Source organism: Plectropomus leopardus, chromosome 6, assembly GCF_026936395.1.
Source record: "Plectropomus leopardus strain MGB_pleo_1.0 chromosome 6, ASM2693639v1, whole genome shotgun sequence".
NCBI lineage: Eukaryota > Metazoa > Chordata > Actinopteri > Perciformes > Serranidae > Plectropomus > Plectropomus leopardus.
In genome coordinates, this window is record NC_142181.1 from 14,934,945 (window position 1) to 14,950,970 (window position 16,026).

A 16,026-nucleotide genomic window follows, 5' to 3' on the forward strand; every position below is an offset into this window, starting at 1 on the left:
GCTGGTTCAATCTTCAGCAGCCCGATTTGAATTTTGTCTGGTCTCGCATGGGAGTGTTTATTTCGTAGCACAAGGAGCAGTTGCATTTCTTTTTAGAGGACGAAGGACGACTAAATGCAATAGAAAAAAAGACGCAAAGGTGAGTGTTTTCTTGAAAGCAACATATTTACTACTGTTGCTGTTGTAGATTTAACTAAAGCTCGCTAAGTCACTGTTAGCGTCACGTTAACGTTACATTAAATTAACCGACGTACACGACATTTGGTTAACACTGTTTTAGTGTCACGAAGTTAAGGAAGGCATAACTTTATCCTTAGTTTAGCAGGTTTTGTATGAAATATGTCAACGTTAATAGCACTGTTAAGTTAATACATGCTTATTTGTTAGCTTCACACCGCTAACGTTAGCATACGCTTTGTTTTGTTCGCCTCTAGGTTTAAATCCCTTGAAAATAAAGGGGCGACCAAGATGGCGATTAACTTGGGTGTTAAGGCTCTGCTCGGCTGGGTAAGTTGTTAAGTTGTCTATACTGCAAATGTTTTAATTGCAGCAAAGCTTATTCACCATATAGATGCAGTTTCATTGAACAAACTTGTCAAACTGTCGTTTTGCAGGTCAACACCATAAAACTTTCCGACCAGGAACTAACAATTGGTGATTTACAAGATGGGACAATCTTGCTAAAAGTTGTTCAAACGCTGTAAGTTGGAGCAATGTGTTGAAATGCTTGTGTAAACACTAGAAGGTCAGTGACTGACTACTGAACTACATTTTAAACATGCTTCTTCTGTAGTGGGCTCAGGATCGTGTATAGATGCTCATTTCCCTGGAGTAAACCTCCTTTTTATTGTTATTTCATCTTTTTGTCGTTTCAGGAAAAAGGAATCAAAGTTCTGTTTCAGTAATTCTGTTGAGGACCGATTCAAGATAATTGCAGATTTTTTGGAAAGTGAGTTTTGCTACTCTTCTTTTGAAATATCTAAAGATATTGCTTAAGTGTGAATTTCAAGGCTTCTATTTACTGAAAATGTATCATACAGTTTCAGCATATTGCTGGACCTTTCCTTTCCCTTGCTACTAGTTTTTTTTTCTTTCCAAAGAAAGGCTTACCATGTCTCAGACCTTCAGTATCACTGTACTGTCTGTATGTAGATGAAAGTGATATTGGTTTTGACATCAGGCTGCACAGTATTTTTAAGAATGCCTGTGTCAGTGCTCAGAGTAAGGCATTTTTTTCTCTGACATGTTATGATTGGAAATTTCAAATGTGTTGTACCTTTGACCACACCCCGTCTTGCTATTGGGTGTGGTCTGAAGTGTGCACTGTTGCACCTGTAAAAATGCCAGACAGAAAAGTCTGAATGTTAAGAACAAACCCTGACATTTCTTAAGTTACTCAGGCAGATAGATGTTGAATACTGCGCTCCTTTGAGAATAACTTATCCCTATCCTTTTTGTTTTTTATCAGGGGATTGCAGATATAGTGCAGCCAAAGGAACTACATTATCTTGGGACAACATTAGAGATGGCGTCAACCTCACAGTTGAAATTGCAAAGGTACAAGATAAAGAATAATAAATAAATCTCCATACAGACATTAACAAAGGGCAATTTTGACTCATTCTTTGTGGTACCACCAGGTGCTTTTGTTGCTTGTCTACCATGACATAATGAACGACCGCTGCACTCTGACGAACATGTTGGAATGTGAGGTGGAGGTGAGAGGAAAACTGTTTTTTTTCTGATTTGCTACTAATGGTCATGTTTCCACCACTTAGATACATTACATTTCATTCATTCATCATGTGTTGTACCATGCCAGTATTGAATTGTGAGACAAGTTATATACATACCCTTTTTTATCTGTTAGCAAGAGATAGCACACCTAACTGGTTCCTTTGTGATGGAGAGCGATGGCTGCGTTTATCTGAGTGATGGACTTGATGCCTATCTGACAAGGAAACGTAAGTCACCAATCTATAATATTTTCCATTCCCTCATGAAATGCAATATTAAGAAACATTAGTGTCATACAAACAACACACTGCTGTATACTACAGTTGGCTTTGAAATGCAGGCGCAAAAACTTATATTTCTTTATCAATTTCAGGTTTGCCTGTACGCTGTGAAATCTTTCGATCAGCGACCACCTCGACATCAAATGCGTCGACTATGTCCTCGTTCTCAGACGACGAGTCCCCTGTCTTCCATCGCAAAAAGAAAATCACATTTGTGGACATGCAAACTGTGGCTTCCTCCTCAGTCAGGTACCAGTGTGGATTTGAATATATCCAACACAATGATCATCATAGTCATCAAAAGTGAATCAGGCAATTTTAGGGGAACAGTTAATTCAAAGCTTGGTTTGGGTATTGATCTATCAAACCTTTTTTACGAGCCATATTTCACTTAAGTGTCTCCCTTGAAACACCCCTAGAAAACAAGTAGTGAAATGAGCTTTGTTGGTATTATTTTGAATAAAAACACGTAGTTTGGTTTTATATGCACATTAAAACATTTTGATCAAACATGCTTTGCTAAACCTGCTGTAACTACAATTTATGTTCTTACACTGTAACAAAATGACTAACTTTATAGGGTTGTATTTCATCAAAATATTAAAACTGTCTACTACACTTCATATCCATTTCTGCATGCAAGTCCATGGGATGTTGATGTAATTTGACTGTAATTCTTTAGCCTGCCTGATCTGCTTTTATTCCCACAGCAAATCTCCTCTGCAAGATATAATGAACACACCCAAATTTCAGCTGAGGAAAATGCAAAGACAGATGATCAAGGAGAGAGACTACAGAGATGGGTTGGAAAGGGAGCTGGCCAGCAAGCTAGCACTCATTGCAGAGAGAGGTACTACATCTAAGTGGTTGTGTTTTGATAAAAATATTGTTTGTTAGGTTGCTAAAAGAAAGGGGTAAAACTTTGTGTATGTTGGCATTACTGTTTATTTTACAAGTAATGTTTAACAAACTGGGTGTGTTCTGTTAAAGTGCCACTGAAAATGTGCATAATATCTGTTTTTGTTTCTTTTCTCTTCAAACTAATACTTGTTCTATTTTTGTTCAGAGTCTCATATTAATCAGCTGCAGTACCGCCTGGATAAGATGAAAGAAGAGCAGGGTGATCAGGAACAGGTCATCACACAGCAAATCAATGACTTTGAAACCAAGAACAACATGTAAGTACCCAAAGACAGGGACCTTTTTACTCTAAGGCATATTCATGTGCATGACTGAGTTAAAAAAATCATGCATCAAAGATGTTTGTCCAACTTCAGTTAGTGTGTCCATTTAATATTAAAACAGAAAAGACTGAGCTTGTAGCCCATAATTTACAAAGTGTTATTTTATTCAGGCTACTATTACAGTCATATAAAAATGGCAAGTAAAGTTTTTTATTTAATGCGACTCTGTGCTGTAATACAACATGTCTCAGGCTTTCTTTACACAGCTATAAGATAATCTGTAACAACTCACACATTTTGCACAAGAACTATTCCTACCCAAAAGTATCCAAAATGTTAAGAATTTGCTGTAAAATGGCTTTGAAGAAACTGCTTTGCTAACTGTTTCTTTCTTTCTTAGGTTACAAATGCGTCTTAATGAGATGTTAAAGGAGAATAAAGACCTTAAGTGTAACTCCTCACTTATGGAGCGCAAAGTGGACGAGCTGTCAGACGAGAATGGCCTACTCTTGTCCCAGGTAATGACACATGGCAGTTTCTCTCTGTTAAATGCAGTCTCCTTGTCTTCTCACTTTTGAGGGGATTAACAATCAATAACAGTCATGCAATTTGTACGTCCTTAAAAATTCAAGACATTAGTAGCAAACCTTTTTTTCACATTGCATAGAGTCAAATGTCAATGTTGTAATCAAAACCTTTATTTGAAACAGATCATAAAGACTTTGTTTTCAATATGTTTGCAGGTGAGAACAGTGTCGTCACAACTGGCCATCTTTGAGTCAGAAGTTGGCAGGCTGACAGAAACCCAAGTATCTGCTCAGGAGGAGTGGGGAAGGAAAACAGGCCACCTACAATCTGAACTTAACCAAGCTACTTCTCAAAAGGTAAATACACTCTCACAGTAGATGTTGCATCAGCAACTACTTTTGATGTGTTAAATTTCTGTATGATTTTGATTGTACCCACTCTAACTAAACTAAAAATAACAAAAAATAAAGTAATATTGAGTTTTTTGTTGATTGGAGTCAGTCATTATTCTCTCTATTATTCTGATTTCTATGTAAAGGGGAGTTGATGTGTTATGCCCATCTTTGTTTCTCAGGAGCTATTGACTGAACAAATTCAGATCCTCCAGGGAAAGATTTCCTGTTTGGAGGATGAAATAAGCAGGGCCACCAAGGAAGAAGTAGGGGAGAATATGGGTCCAGTAATGGAGGTAAAGTTCATGATTCTGTATAAAAGCTGAATTTAGAAATTTTTATTAATCAAATATTAAGTCTGCCCCTTCTCAACCTTTTAAGTCTATTTTGTATTGGGCAGTTTCTAATTTTCTTGCCTTATTTCCAGAGAGAAATGTTGGACAGTTTGAAGAATGAGCTGGAGAGCACATCTTGCTCCCTGAAAAAGGCTGAGATGGACATTCAGACCAGAACACAACAACTGGCAGAATATCAACAAGAAATTATGCAACAGAAAGAGCTTCTGAAGCAACAGGAGTCCCAAACTGAAGAAATTCTTCAAGCCAAGGATGACCTTTTAGACAAACTGCAAAAGGAGATCACTGAGCAGAGAACAGTCCTTCTTCAACTTGAGCAAGCTGAGCAGCAGAAAAATGAGCAAATGACCAGACTCCAACAGCATATTGCTGCTTGTGAGGAAGAAATCGAAAAACTAAAGGAAATTAAGGAAGAGAAAGAGTACCTTCTTCGGCAGACTGAAGAAAATTTGAAAGACCTCGAGACTAAAATATCTGCTGCCAGTTCCCTCTTGGCTGATAAAGACCAACAAATTAACAGTCTTAAAGAAGAAGTCGACATTCTTACAGGTGAAACCAGAAACAGCAAAAATGAAATCCATGCCAAAGAGGAAATGCTTGCCAAATTACTTCTGGAGAAGTCTAATGAGCAAGACATTTTTCAGAATAAAATCCAGACCTTAACTGTCCAAGTGGAAGACCTTAGCTCATCTCTCAAACAGGCTGAGCAGGAATTTCAACTTAAGCAAGACCAACTGACCAAAACCCAACAGGAAAATGTTCAACAAAGGGAGGCACTCCAACAACAGATTGTGACCTGTCGAGAGGAAATTCAGAAGTTAAAAGAAGAGATAGAGGTAAAAAATGAGCAGCTTGTTTTTCTAAACAATGACAACTCTCGGCGGTCTGAATTGATGGAGCAAGAGATAACAGGTCTGAAAGGCCAACTTGAAACTCTGAATCACTCTCTCAGAAAGGCTGAGGACCAAGTTAAGGCTCAGGAGGTTATGCTTACAAAACAGGAGCAGCAAAGTGCTCATCAGACCGAGATCCTGCAACAACAACTGTCTGCATCTGAGGAGAGGGTAAGGAGCATGAAGGAGCAGATCCAGACTAAAGAGGATCAGATGGACGTGTTGATAAATCAGAGTTCAGAGCAGTCAGAACTACTACATCAAGAGCTACAAGATTTGAAGAAAAAGGTTGAGTCTCTCAGTTCCTCGCTGAATAATGCAGAGGAGAAGCTACAATCCAAGGAAAATCTGTTTGCTGAACTGCAACTACAGAGCACTCAGGATATGGAGGGTCTCCAGACGCAGATGTTGGCATCTCAAGATGAGGTGAAGAGGCTCCATGCAGAGATTCATGCTAAGGAGGAGCAATTAATTCTGCTCAAGACTGAGGCCTCTGCACACTCTGAATTGCTACAGCAAGAGATTGAAAGTCTTAATAAACAAATAAATACTATGAGCAATTCCCTTCAGATTGCCAACGACCAGGCCCAAGCCAAAGAAGATTTGATGGCCAAGCAGAAGCAGGAGAGCACTTTGGAGATTGAGGCACTGGGAGAGCACAGTGCGGCTCTTCAGGAGGAGGTTAATCGGCTGAAGGAGGAGATCCAAACTAAAGAGGACAAGGTAAATTTGCTAAAGGCTGAGAGCTGCAAAGAGTCAGAAGTGCTGCAGGAGGAGATCCAAACTTTAAACGACAAAGTACAAACTTTGAATGAATCCCTGAAGACTGCAGTAGAACAGGTTCAGGCTAAAGAAACCCTGCTGACTCAAAAGGAGCTGGAGATTTCTCAGGAAAAAGAGAAATTTCAAAACATGACAACAAACTCTGAAAAAGAGATTCGAGGCCTTAAGGAGCAGATCCAGACTAAAGAGGATCAGATGGATGTGCTGAAAAGGCAAAGTTCAGAGCAGTCAGAACTACTTCATCTAGAGCTACAAGATTTGAAGAAACAGGTTGAGTCTCTCAGTTCCTCGCTGAATAATGCAGAGGAGAAGCTACAATCCAAGGAAAATCTGTTTGCTGAACTGCAACTACAGAGCACTCAGGATATGGAGGGTCTCCAGACGCAGATGTTGGCATCTCAAGATGAGGTGAAGAGGCTCCATGCAGAGATTCATGCTAAGGAAGAGCAATTAATTCTGCTCAAGACTGAGGCCTCTGCACACTCTGAATTGCTACAGCAAGAGATTGAAAGTCTTAATAAACAAATTAATACTATGAGCAATTCCCTTCAGATTGCCAACGACCAGGCCCAAGCCAAAGAAGATTTGTTGGCCAAGCAGAAGCAGGAGAGCACTTTGGAGATTGAGGCACTGGGAGAGCACAGTGTGGCTCTTCAGGAGGAGGTTAATCGGCTGAAGGAGGAAATCCAGACAAAAGAGGGTGAGATGAACCTGTTGAAGGCTGAGAGCTGCAAAGAGTCAGAAGTGCTGCAGGAGGAGATCCAAACTTTAAACGACAAAGTACAAACTTTGAATGAATCCCTGAAGACTGCAGTAGAACAGGTTCAGGCTAAAGAAAACCTGCTGACTCAAAAGGAGCTGGAGATTTCTCAGGAAAAAGAGAAATTTCAAAACATGACGACAAACTCTGAAGAGGAAATACAGGGGCTTAAGGAGCAGATCCAGACTAAAGAGGAACAGCTGATCATACTAGAAAAGGACGGCTGCATGCATTCTGACATGCTACAGCAAGAGATTGAATCTCTAAAAAATCAACTCACTACTGCAGGTGACTCTCTCACAAAGGCTGAGGAGAGGATTCAGACTCAGCTGGATATGCTCACAAAACATGAACAGGACAGTTCTCATCAGAGGGAGCTTCTACAGCAGCAACTGTCTGCTTCTCAGGAAGAGGTGAGGAAGATGAAAGAGGAGGTCAGAGCTAAAGAGGAACAGATGGTACTGCTGACGACTGACAACTCAGAACAGTCGGATTTTCTTAATCAGGAGATCCAAAGTTTGAAGACGCAGGTGGAGAGTCTTGGCTCCTCATTGAGGAAGGCTGAGGATGATATACAATCCAAGCAAGGTCTGTTGGCTCAACAGGAACAAGAAAATAATCAACAGAGGGAAACTCTCCAAAACCTACAGGAGAAAGTCAAACAAGTACAGATTCTGCATAAAGAGATTTCTTCATGCGAAGAAGAGAATCAAAAGCTTAAACAATCTCAGACTGAGAAAGAAAGCCTCCTTCTCAAGGCTGAGGATAAGCTGCAGACACTCCAGACAGAACTGACTGCAGTAAACACACTTATAACTGATAAAGACCGAACTTTGGATACTCTTAGAGAGGAGGTAGCTGCTCAAGCTTACTTTGTTCAACAAGCCAAAGAGGAAGCTGAAGTCAATGAGAAGATGCTGGCTGAGATGAAGGAAGAGCACTCCAACCAAACAGATGTGCTTCAACAAGAGGTCCAGGATCTGAAAAGTGAATTGGAAACCACATCTCTGAATCTTCTGACCAAAGAGAAGATGTTAATTGAAACTCAGAGGGAGTCTGCTGAACAGATAGACCTCCTCCAGCGGCAGCTTGCCTCAGTAAATACAGAGCTGAACCAACACAAAGAGACAAAAGCTGCAGAGCTCAAACTGAAAGAGGCTGCAGATGTTGCCACTTTTAGGGAAAAGGAGTCTCTTTTTAAGGAGAAGGAAGTGCTCATGGCCAGGATACTCCAGGCAGAAAAGAATCAGAAAGCTCTGGAAAAACAACTTGAAGGCATGGTCCTTGAGAAGGAGAGACTTGCACAAGCCCAGCAGGCCATAGAGAGAGAAAACATTGCCTCTCATAAAATGGAATCTTTGCTACAGCAGGATCTGGAAACATTGAAAATGGAGAAAGAGATACTCCTGAAAGAAAAATCCAAAGAAACAGAGACTCTGAAGAGAGATCTGCAGGAACAGCTCACGGCTAAATCGGAGGCTGTAGAACACTACAAGGCACAGGTTGGTGTGACCATAAACACTTTTCAGTTTTACTATTTGTATCTATTCATATCAAATTTGTTTTCAGTCAGATATGATTGATTTGATTTATTTTCTTTCTGCTTGTTACTTAGTGATTGCACCACAGTTTCATGTGCATACTTGTTTGGTTCTTTTGTTTGATGTTAGATCAGTAGTCTGAGATTCATGTTTCATTATCACAATCCCGCAGATGGAGAAGGCGATGAGTCATTACAACGGCAAGAAGCAGCTTCTCCAGGAAAGCCAAGAGGAGGTGGCTGAGCTCAAGCTTTCCTTAGAGGTTAAAGAGCGTGAAGTGAACGCTACCACCATGGAAAACAAACTTCTTCAAATGGATTTGGACAAGGCCCAAACCAGTGAGAAGGCTCTTTTGAACAAGGTGGCCAGTTTGGAGGCACAGGTTGGTATCAAATTTTTATGCATGAAGAGAACTGAATCATTTCTCTAAGTCAGCTGTTTAAAAAAATAAGGAAACTTTTATAGTTCAAAGACAAACTGTAAATTACTGCTCATCTCTGTATCTGCTTACCTTTAGCTGGCCTTTGCAGACCGAAACCTGCGGGTACAAAATAAGATTCGTGGTAATGAAGGAAGTACAGAGTCAGGTTACTTGGAGGTTCGCAATGCACACTCAAGTGTTCACACTACTGCAGAAGTGAAGAGAGCCGTGAGCTCCGACAGCCTGGACCAGAGTTCTCTGGAGGACTCTCTGAACACTGCAAGGTAAAACAAATCTCAGATATTACATCTTTTATTGCTGCAGATATCTCATAACGTGCAGTCAATTCATAATGTGATGAAAAAAGTGTGCCATCTTTGGGTTCCTAACAGCTCAAATGTCTTTTAGCTTTCCTCCCACAATTTTTCCAATCAAAAGTTAAAAATTTAAACATTTCGTCTCCAGCTTATTACCTTTTTGAGATTGTGATTTTGGACCATATAAATAAAATTTACTTGACCTGATATTTTCCTAACCAAGGAGTTCCCATTGCCCTAATTGTATTCCTAAACGTTAGCCTTTTACCCTGCACTTTTTCCGTGCTCCAACAAAGTAATCGAAGAAGAAATAAAATTTGAGAAAAGCACCACAGCTAGAAAAATCTTACATCAGAGGTGTTGATTTGTTGTGACTGTCATGTCTTATAGTCCTGTTTATTAATTTCACAGGAAACTTTCTGCACCTGATGAGTCAAGCACACCACTTGTTCGCAGTTCAGAGCGCTTGGCAGCCAAACGCCGGGGCCTAAAGGCTGAGTCCCTGGAAACGCTATACTTTACACCTATAAACACCAGACAGATCAACAGGTATGTCTCACTGTAGCTAATCGTGGAATTTCACAGAGTAGCCACCTGTAGGAGGTTTTTTCAGTGTGAACACCCTTAACTAATTTACAGTGTTTAGTAAAATAATTGTAGATGTGAGTGTCTTTGAATTACTAACCTTAACTTAGCCTTTCTTGCACTTCATTTCATTGTAAATATCACAAGTGGTTTATAAGATTCAGATAGTTTGAGTTGTGTTGATTTTCCAGTTGTATTCCTGAGAGTTTGTTTTGTAATTTTTAGCAAGATGCTCTTTGAAACAAGTCAAAATTATTTTATTATTCTGAACCTAGTTCACCACTAGTCAACTTGCTTGTATAAAAAAAATCCAGTAATTCGCTATTTTCGCCCCCCAAATTCCCTTGGTAATACTCCTTTCAACTATCCTGATTTAATTGAAACCAAAACCACTATTTTTTTCCTGCATACTCTTCTATTGAGATCCTTGTTTTCTTTTTCACTCGCCTTAGGACCAGCACAGAGCACAACATGGAACTGGATTCAGCTCGTAAAAATCCAACTTCATCTGTTAAACGACGCAGAACCACGCAGGTTATTAATATCACCATGACCAAGGTGGAGGAAACTCACTTGCACACTTATTGCATGTTTTGCATGTTCGCAGTAACATACACACAGTTGAAGGTGCTACATTTGAATAACCACTATATAGTTTAATAACTACAGCAGTTTCTGTCTCACTGTTTTTAAAATACTGTCATTATTATGATAATATTCAATTATTTGTGCATTTTGAGAGTTCAGCTCGTTCTTTAATTCAACTCTTAATTGTTTGATACTATATTTTTTCTTTAACATTTTCATCCTAGTTTTAAACCATCTTACTATAACAAATGTTAACTGTCGAGCCTTCAGGTTGTTGGGAGCTCTGCTCTGCTCTCAGTACACCTCAGCAGAGGAAAAGTGCATTCAAATAGCTGAACTCAAATGTTTTACATTTCAAAGCATCTTCGCACTTCCTCTGCAGTGTTATTGTGGCTGTAAGTGACTGTTGAATTATGATCCGTAGAAAACCCCGGGTGGTGGTGAACATGATGAGACTTTCTACAGTCTGGCCCCAGCTCACTCCCAGCCAAACCTGTCCAGCGCCCACTCTGCACGACCCGTGTCTATGGAGCTCTTTGACACACCTGGAAGAGCGACCAGTACCGCCAGTAACCAGCTCATCGGCCTTCCGGGGTACCGAAGGAGCACAATGCATTCACAGAGTAAGTAGGTCTCTGGGTAACTCAGGAAGTTGTACTCAAGGGTGACAAATGAAGTGAGGGGGCACACTCGAAAGCATGAAATGACATGCATAGTTTCTACCCACTTGGTAAAACGAAGTCAACAAGCTCTGCTTGTTATGGGTAACGGTAGAGCAAGGGCTGTGACTAACAATTGTTTTTGTTATCTATTAGTCTGCAAACTGTCATAATCTATCAATCCTTTCTAAGGAAGAACGGGACTAGAGCTCACTGACCAGTTTAATTGTGCCAACAGACTAATGTTTCAACACTACTGTGTCTTCATGGTGTTAAAACATTAGTCTGTTTGCACAATTAAAGGCTCTATACTGATCAGTGTGCTCCAGTCCCTTTTTTACTTAGAAAGTCTCTGTCCTTGAGCTCAGGAGCACCTGATGTGGCCATGTCTTTTTGGATGATGCACAGTGAACCCTGTTTAAATTTGTTAATCCTATGACCTTTCAAATGCGAGAATTTGCTGAAGTGCAAGACCAAGGCATTAGCAAACTCTCATATTGGAAAACTTCAAAACGGCACTCTAAGGACTACGACAGTTCCTAGGTCTTGCAATGTAGACACAATAAGATGTGGGTTCTTACAACTATGAAAACATCTCCCCAGTCCTAAAATGTCTATTTTAACAATTCTTAAAAGTTGAACAACTTGGGGATGAGCCCCAGTTTGTAAGTATTTACAGCCTGCCCTGCTGTTATTCTTAGTTGCTCCGTGTAAACCAATGCAGCTAGAAAAGTCAATGATTTGACTGACAAATTGAGGTCTTACTCTGGGGCTCCTCGAATGATGATTTGAATCAGCAATGCTTATGCCTGGAATACACTGCACGTGTGAACGGTGTGTTACGGCAACCTTGCTGAACTGTTTTTTTTTATTGATCTCTGTTATAGATAGAGATTGAAACAGTGATAAAAGGTGGTATAGAGTCAATAAAAATTATCAAAACACCATTTTCAACGGCTATTTTATGCTGACAACCACGCACGTCACGCATGTAGTGTGTTCCAGGACGCAGCCCTAGTCAACAACTGAGATTTAACCATTTTTTGTCCCCATTTGTTGTCTTCAGCTGCTGGTACATTCTGTGCAGGGGCAGAAAATGAGCCCGAAGGTGCACCTGAAGATTGGATGAGGATTGCGGAGCTCCAGTCCAGGAACAAGGCCTGCCTTCCTCATCTGAAGAGCAGCTACCCTGTGGAGTCTGAGGTTGGTACAGACACACACTTGCACACACAGTGTACACAACAGGCATACAATCACACATACACATTACAAATATACCTCAGTGGTGGTCAAAACAGTAATAAATATGTTAATATAATACACTGGGGATTGTTGTGACACCACTCCAAAAATGTGATTTACACAGTAATCACCAGTTAGTGAAACCCTTAGTTTGACCATGATTTTGTTCTGTTTCTCTAGACCGGCCGTGGAGGTACATTTGCTTTCACAGATGAAGAGCTTCGCACCGGTGACCCATCTGACACAATCCGTCGGGCGTCCATGTTCCCCGGCCAGTTGCAAGAATCTCTTGCCTCCCATCGTTATTCCTTCATGGTAGGACAAACAGGTGTTGCTGCGGGTACGCGTTCTCATCGTCTGTCCTTGATGCCAGGCCAGCTGCCATCAAAAACCGTCAGCGCCTCTCAGCTGAGGAGCCCAAAAGGCACAAAGCGGACTTCATCTACCTTCTCTGTTCATATGACTTCTCCTGAGGTTGGTTTGCATAAGTAATGGAAAGAATATTTTTCTCATCTTATGTTACTTAATATTTCAGCCCGAGTGAAGTGCAATAGATAAATATTTTATAGACTACAGTTATGTATTTATTTTCAACTTCAGTATTTTCCTGGACTAGTGGCTGATATCAACACATTTTTTTGAGTATCATTCTCCAATACTTGTGGTCAGGCTTTTGTGTTTGGTGCTTATTTCACTGTTGGTCTGAAAGTTAACTCATTACTTGAACGTGAATGTAATAAAAAAATTAGTCTATCTTCTGGAACCCTGTTTGTCTTTTCCTTAACTTGTCTTTTCTTGTCTCCATCTGACAGAAAAAGGTGAAAGCCAGCTGTTTCCCTCGTCCACTCACCCCCAAAAATAAGAACTTGCTTTGTGAACCTTCCAGCTCTCACCCTGCCCGCACTCCGGTGAGTATAACATTTGCACACTCGTCGAATTTTCTGTTCACTTGAAAACAGACAACAAAATACATTTATTTATAATGTCTGCATGCTTCTCTAATTGTTTCACTTGTATTATTCTCTCAGGCTGATCGGAGGCAGTCTATGATGTTCACTATCGACAACACGCCTAAAAACAGCAACTACCTTAAGAAAGGCCTGAACAAACTACGGGGCTCCACCCGCAAATCTCCAGGCAAAAGTTTGAAGAAGTCGCCTGGAGTGTCATCTGCTCGCAAGGGCCAGGAAAACATTCGTACAGGGAATTCCCGCACAGGAGTGGTTCGAGCAGACAGAGCTGGCAGCTTGAAGTCTCCTGGACTGACGGCCAGTGCTCGCAAGGTAATCACACACACAGACGAATCAATTTAGTTTAACAGGGCACACTTAAATATTATTTTAACGTACCCGGTCTGTCTGCAATTAAAAAAAAAAACTGCCTATACTGCTTGTTGTGTAGTAGCAAGGGTGTGGAAATCTGTTAAATGCAGTGCAGGCGGCATTTGAGGCATGCAGGTATGACGTAGGATCTTTATAATCTAAAGGCGACTCATTTCCTTGCTGTTAAACTTAAGTTTAAACTAAGCCTAGTCTATCCTGGTCTTAAAGAAAACACTCAGTCAAAATTGAGCACAAATTAATTTATAGGGTTAAGTATTTTCCTTAAAAAATAGCATTTTTAATCATAACATTTTTCAATAACCAAATTTCATCTTACATACTGCTGAAATGCTTGCACCGTGGGTTATGGACTTTGCACATTACCCTAGAAGACATGAGAACTCACTAAATTAAAGTTCCGTAAAGATAATCTAATCAACTAATTGCTACATTAAACTAAATCAAACAGCAGAAGCAAGTAGTTGTTATTCTGCAGTAAACTTTAATTTCAGCAATTTTTTAAAAAATAATTCAGACCTATGCATTTACATTGCACTGTTACTGGCTCAGTTATTTTACAGTAACGGTTTTGACCTTTGCTGTCCACAGAAATACAAGATAATTAACGTGTAATCTATTTTTCACATGAAGTCATACAACATAAGTAAGATGTGATCCTTTCTGCTCCTTCAGCTTGTGGATTTCAGTTAGGTCCTTTCTTTCTGTTTTAATATTGTAGCCTGCTGCTTTAGAACTGCCCATGTTTCCAGATGGTTTCTGGTTGGGGAACGATATAAGTTGATTCAACTGTAGTTTGGGGTACAGTTGCTTTTGTTTTGCAAATTAAATCCCTCATAAGTGATGTTGACGGGAGTGTCCTGGAACATGCTTCAGACTCTGTTTGGCTCTATCTGTTTGTCACTTGAGGCATGGGTAGTAGTTTGCTTTCATATAATGACCTCAGCAAGACAGCTTCATAAAGCTGCCTCTCAGCGGTGTATTGCAGTGATCCAGAGTGTTTACTCCTCTTGTAGCACAGAACAGGAACAGGACAGCACCTCACATTCCCACTGCCACAGCAGTCCTCATTCACCATAAAGCACATGCCCCGTTTTCCCTCACCAAAGCCCTCTGCTCTGTCGGCGTATAGAAAAAGAGTCCCCTGTTAGTGCTGTCCAGGACTAATTTTGGTTAACCGAAGGATTTTACATTTCCTGATATCCTGTTGAAAACTGATGCAGGCATTGAGGTCATCCACTTTTTTATTCAATGCTTGCAAGTGTACCCGATGAACTGGTAATGCTCCACATATTGGTACTAGTTAAGGAAGATCACGTGTGGGTGTCACTCATTATTGATCCAGCTAATGAAGCAAAACGTTGCTTGAATGTATTATGTCTTTACATCTCAGTAACTGTTCACAGGAGCGTGTGTCGATAAAGGGAGAAAATCTTGCTGGAAGTCTTAAAAGGTCAATTTTAATTCATTGTAATTTAGTTGATGGGTGTTGGCTTCCTCACACAGGTTGTTGGTTCTCAGGTTTTGCCATCATAACTCACGGTGTGTTCATTTTGTACAACAACAGGGGGGCTCACATCTATCTGTCACACAACACTTGAAACTAACAGCATGTGACTTCAGCTTTTACAAAGTAATCTTTATTGAACTATGTTTGTTTTTGAGATTTTGTTTTACCTGATTTTTTCATCTATTTATTTTTTAACCCACAGATGATGAGCAGGATGAAGGTGTGAGGACTGCCTCCCAAATATGTGTTATGACGGTCTACAGATCTATTTGATCATCATTTTTTTTCATCTTTTCATAATTTCACTTTTAAGGTTTTCCTTCGGGGCTCTTTTACAATCTCTTTGTATCATATTTACGTGTTTGTCAATAAAAATATTTTAAATGACACTGGGAAAGTCTGCTGTTTGAGCCCCCTGTGCAGCTTATAGACAGTTCAGGTAATCATTTGAGTGAGATTCACTTCAGATTGAGGACATGATTTCATGACAAATCTATACAGGCATGGAAACAGTCAGACCATATTGCTGCAAACATAGCTGGATTTTTCACAGAGGTTCCTCACTAAGCTGCATATTCTCCCACATCCTGCCCTATGAATAAAAAAACTCTAACCCTAACTCCCTCCATGATGCTTAAAAAATTGTTTGATGTGCCTCCTCCATCCAGTATCGCCCCCTCTCCTTTTATAAATAATGAACACTTTCTTATAAATTGAAGGTTTTGTTTTTATAAGTATTTAATTTATTATTGACAATAAGGTCCAAAATGTTTACATCACGCTATATAGTTGAACTAGATGAGTTTTTTTCACAAATAATTTGTTCATTATTGCGTCTACTGCATGCTACACTTTGAGATTATGCTTTTATTCTGAAGTGGTCCGGAAGTCGTGCTGTTGCTGTCAGTG

General features: G+C 40.0%; 1 protein-coding gene across 3 annotated transcripts; it reads left to right on the forward strand.

Annotated features, from left to right (window-relative positions):
* The first annotated feature begins 19 nt into the window (after positions 1 to 19).
* Positions 20 to 15,506, forward strand: numa1 (nuclear mitotic apparatus protein 1). Of its 3 annotated transcripts, none has more exons than XM_042486788.2 (25): positions 20 to 139; positions 435 to 507; positions 615 to 700; positions 876 to 949; positions 1,469 to 1,557; positions 1,641 to 1,718; positions 1,871 to 1,964; positions 2,111 to 2,267; positions 2,729 to 2,868; positions 3,085 to 3,196; positions 3,603 to 3,720; positions 3,946 to 4,086; positions 4,305 to 4,418; positions 4,550 to 8,416; positions 8,628 to 8,837; positions 8,973 to 9,160; positions 9,605 to 9,742; positions 10,231 to 10,336; positions 10,791 to 10,989; positions 12,092 to 12,228; positions 12,448 to 12,741; positions 13,080 to 13,175; positions 13,296 to 13,550; positions 15,014 to 15,060; positions 15,320 to 15,506. In XM_042486788.2, exons 2-25 carry the CDS (start codon positions 469 to 471, stop codon positions 15,321 to 15,323), a joined length of 6,783 nt encoding a protein of 2,260 aa, XP_042342722.2. In that variant the 5' UTR covers positions 20 to 139; positions 435 to 468; the 3' UTR covers positions 15,324 to 15,506. The 3 variants fall into 3 exon arrangements, with proteins under 3 accessions (XP_042342722.2, XP_042342723.2, XP_042342724.2); XM_042486789.2 differs by having other exon boundaries at positions 10,231 to 10,312; XM_042486790.2 differs by lacking the exon at positions 15,014 to 15,060.
* Positions 15,507 to 16,026: the final 520 nt, after the last annotated feature.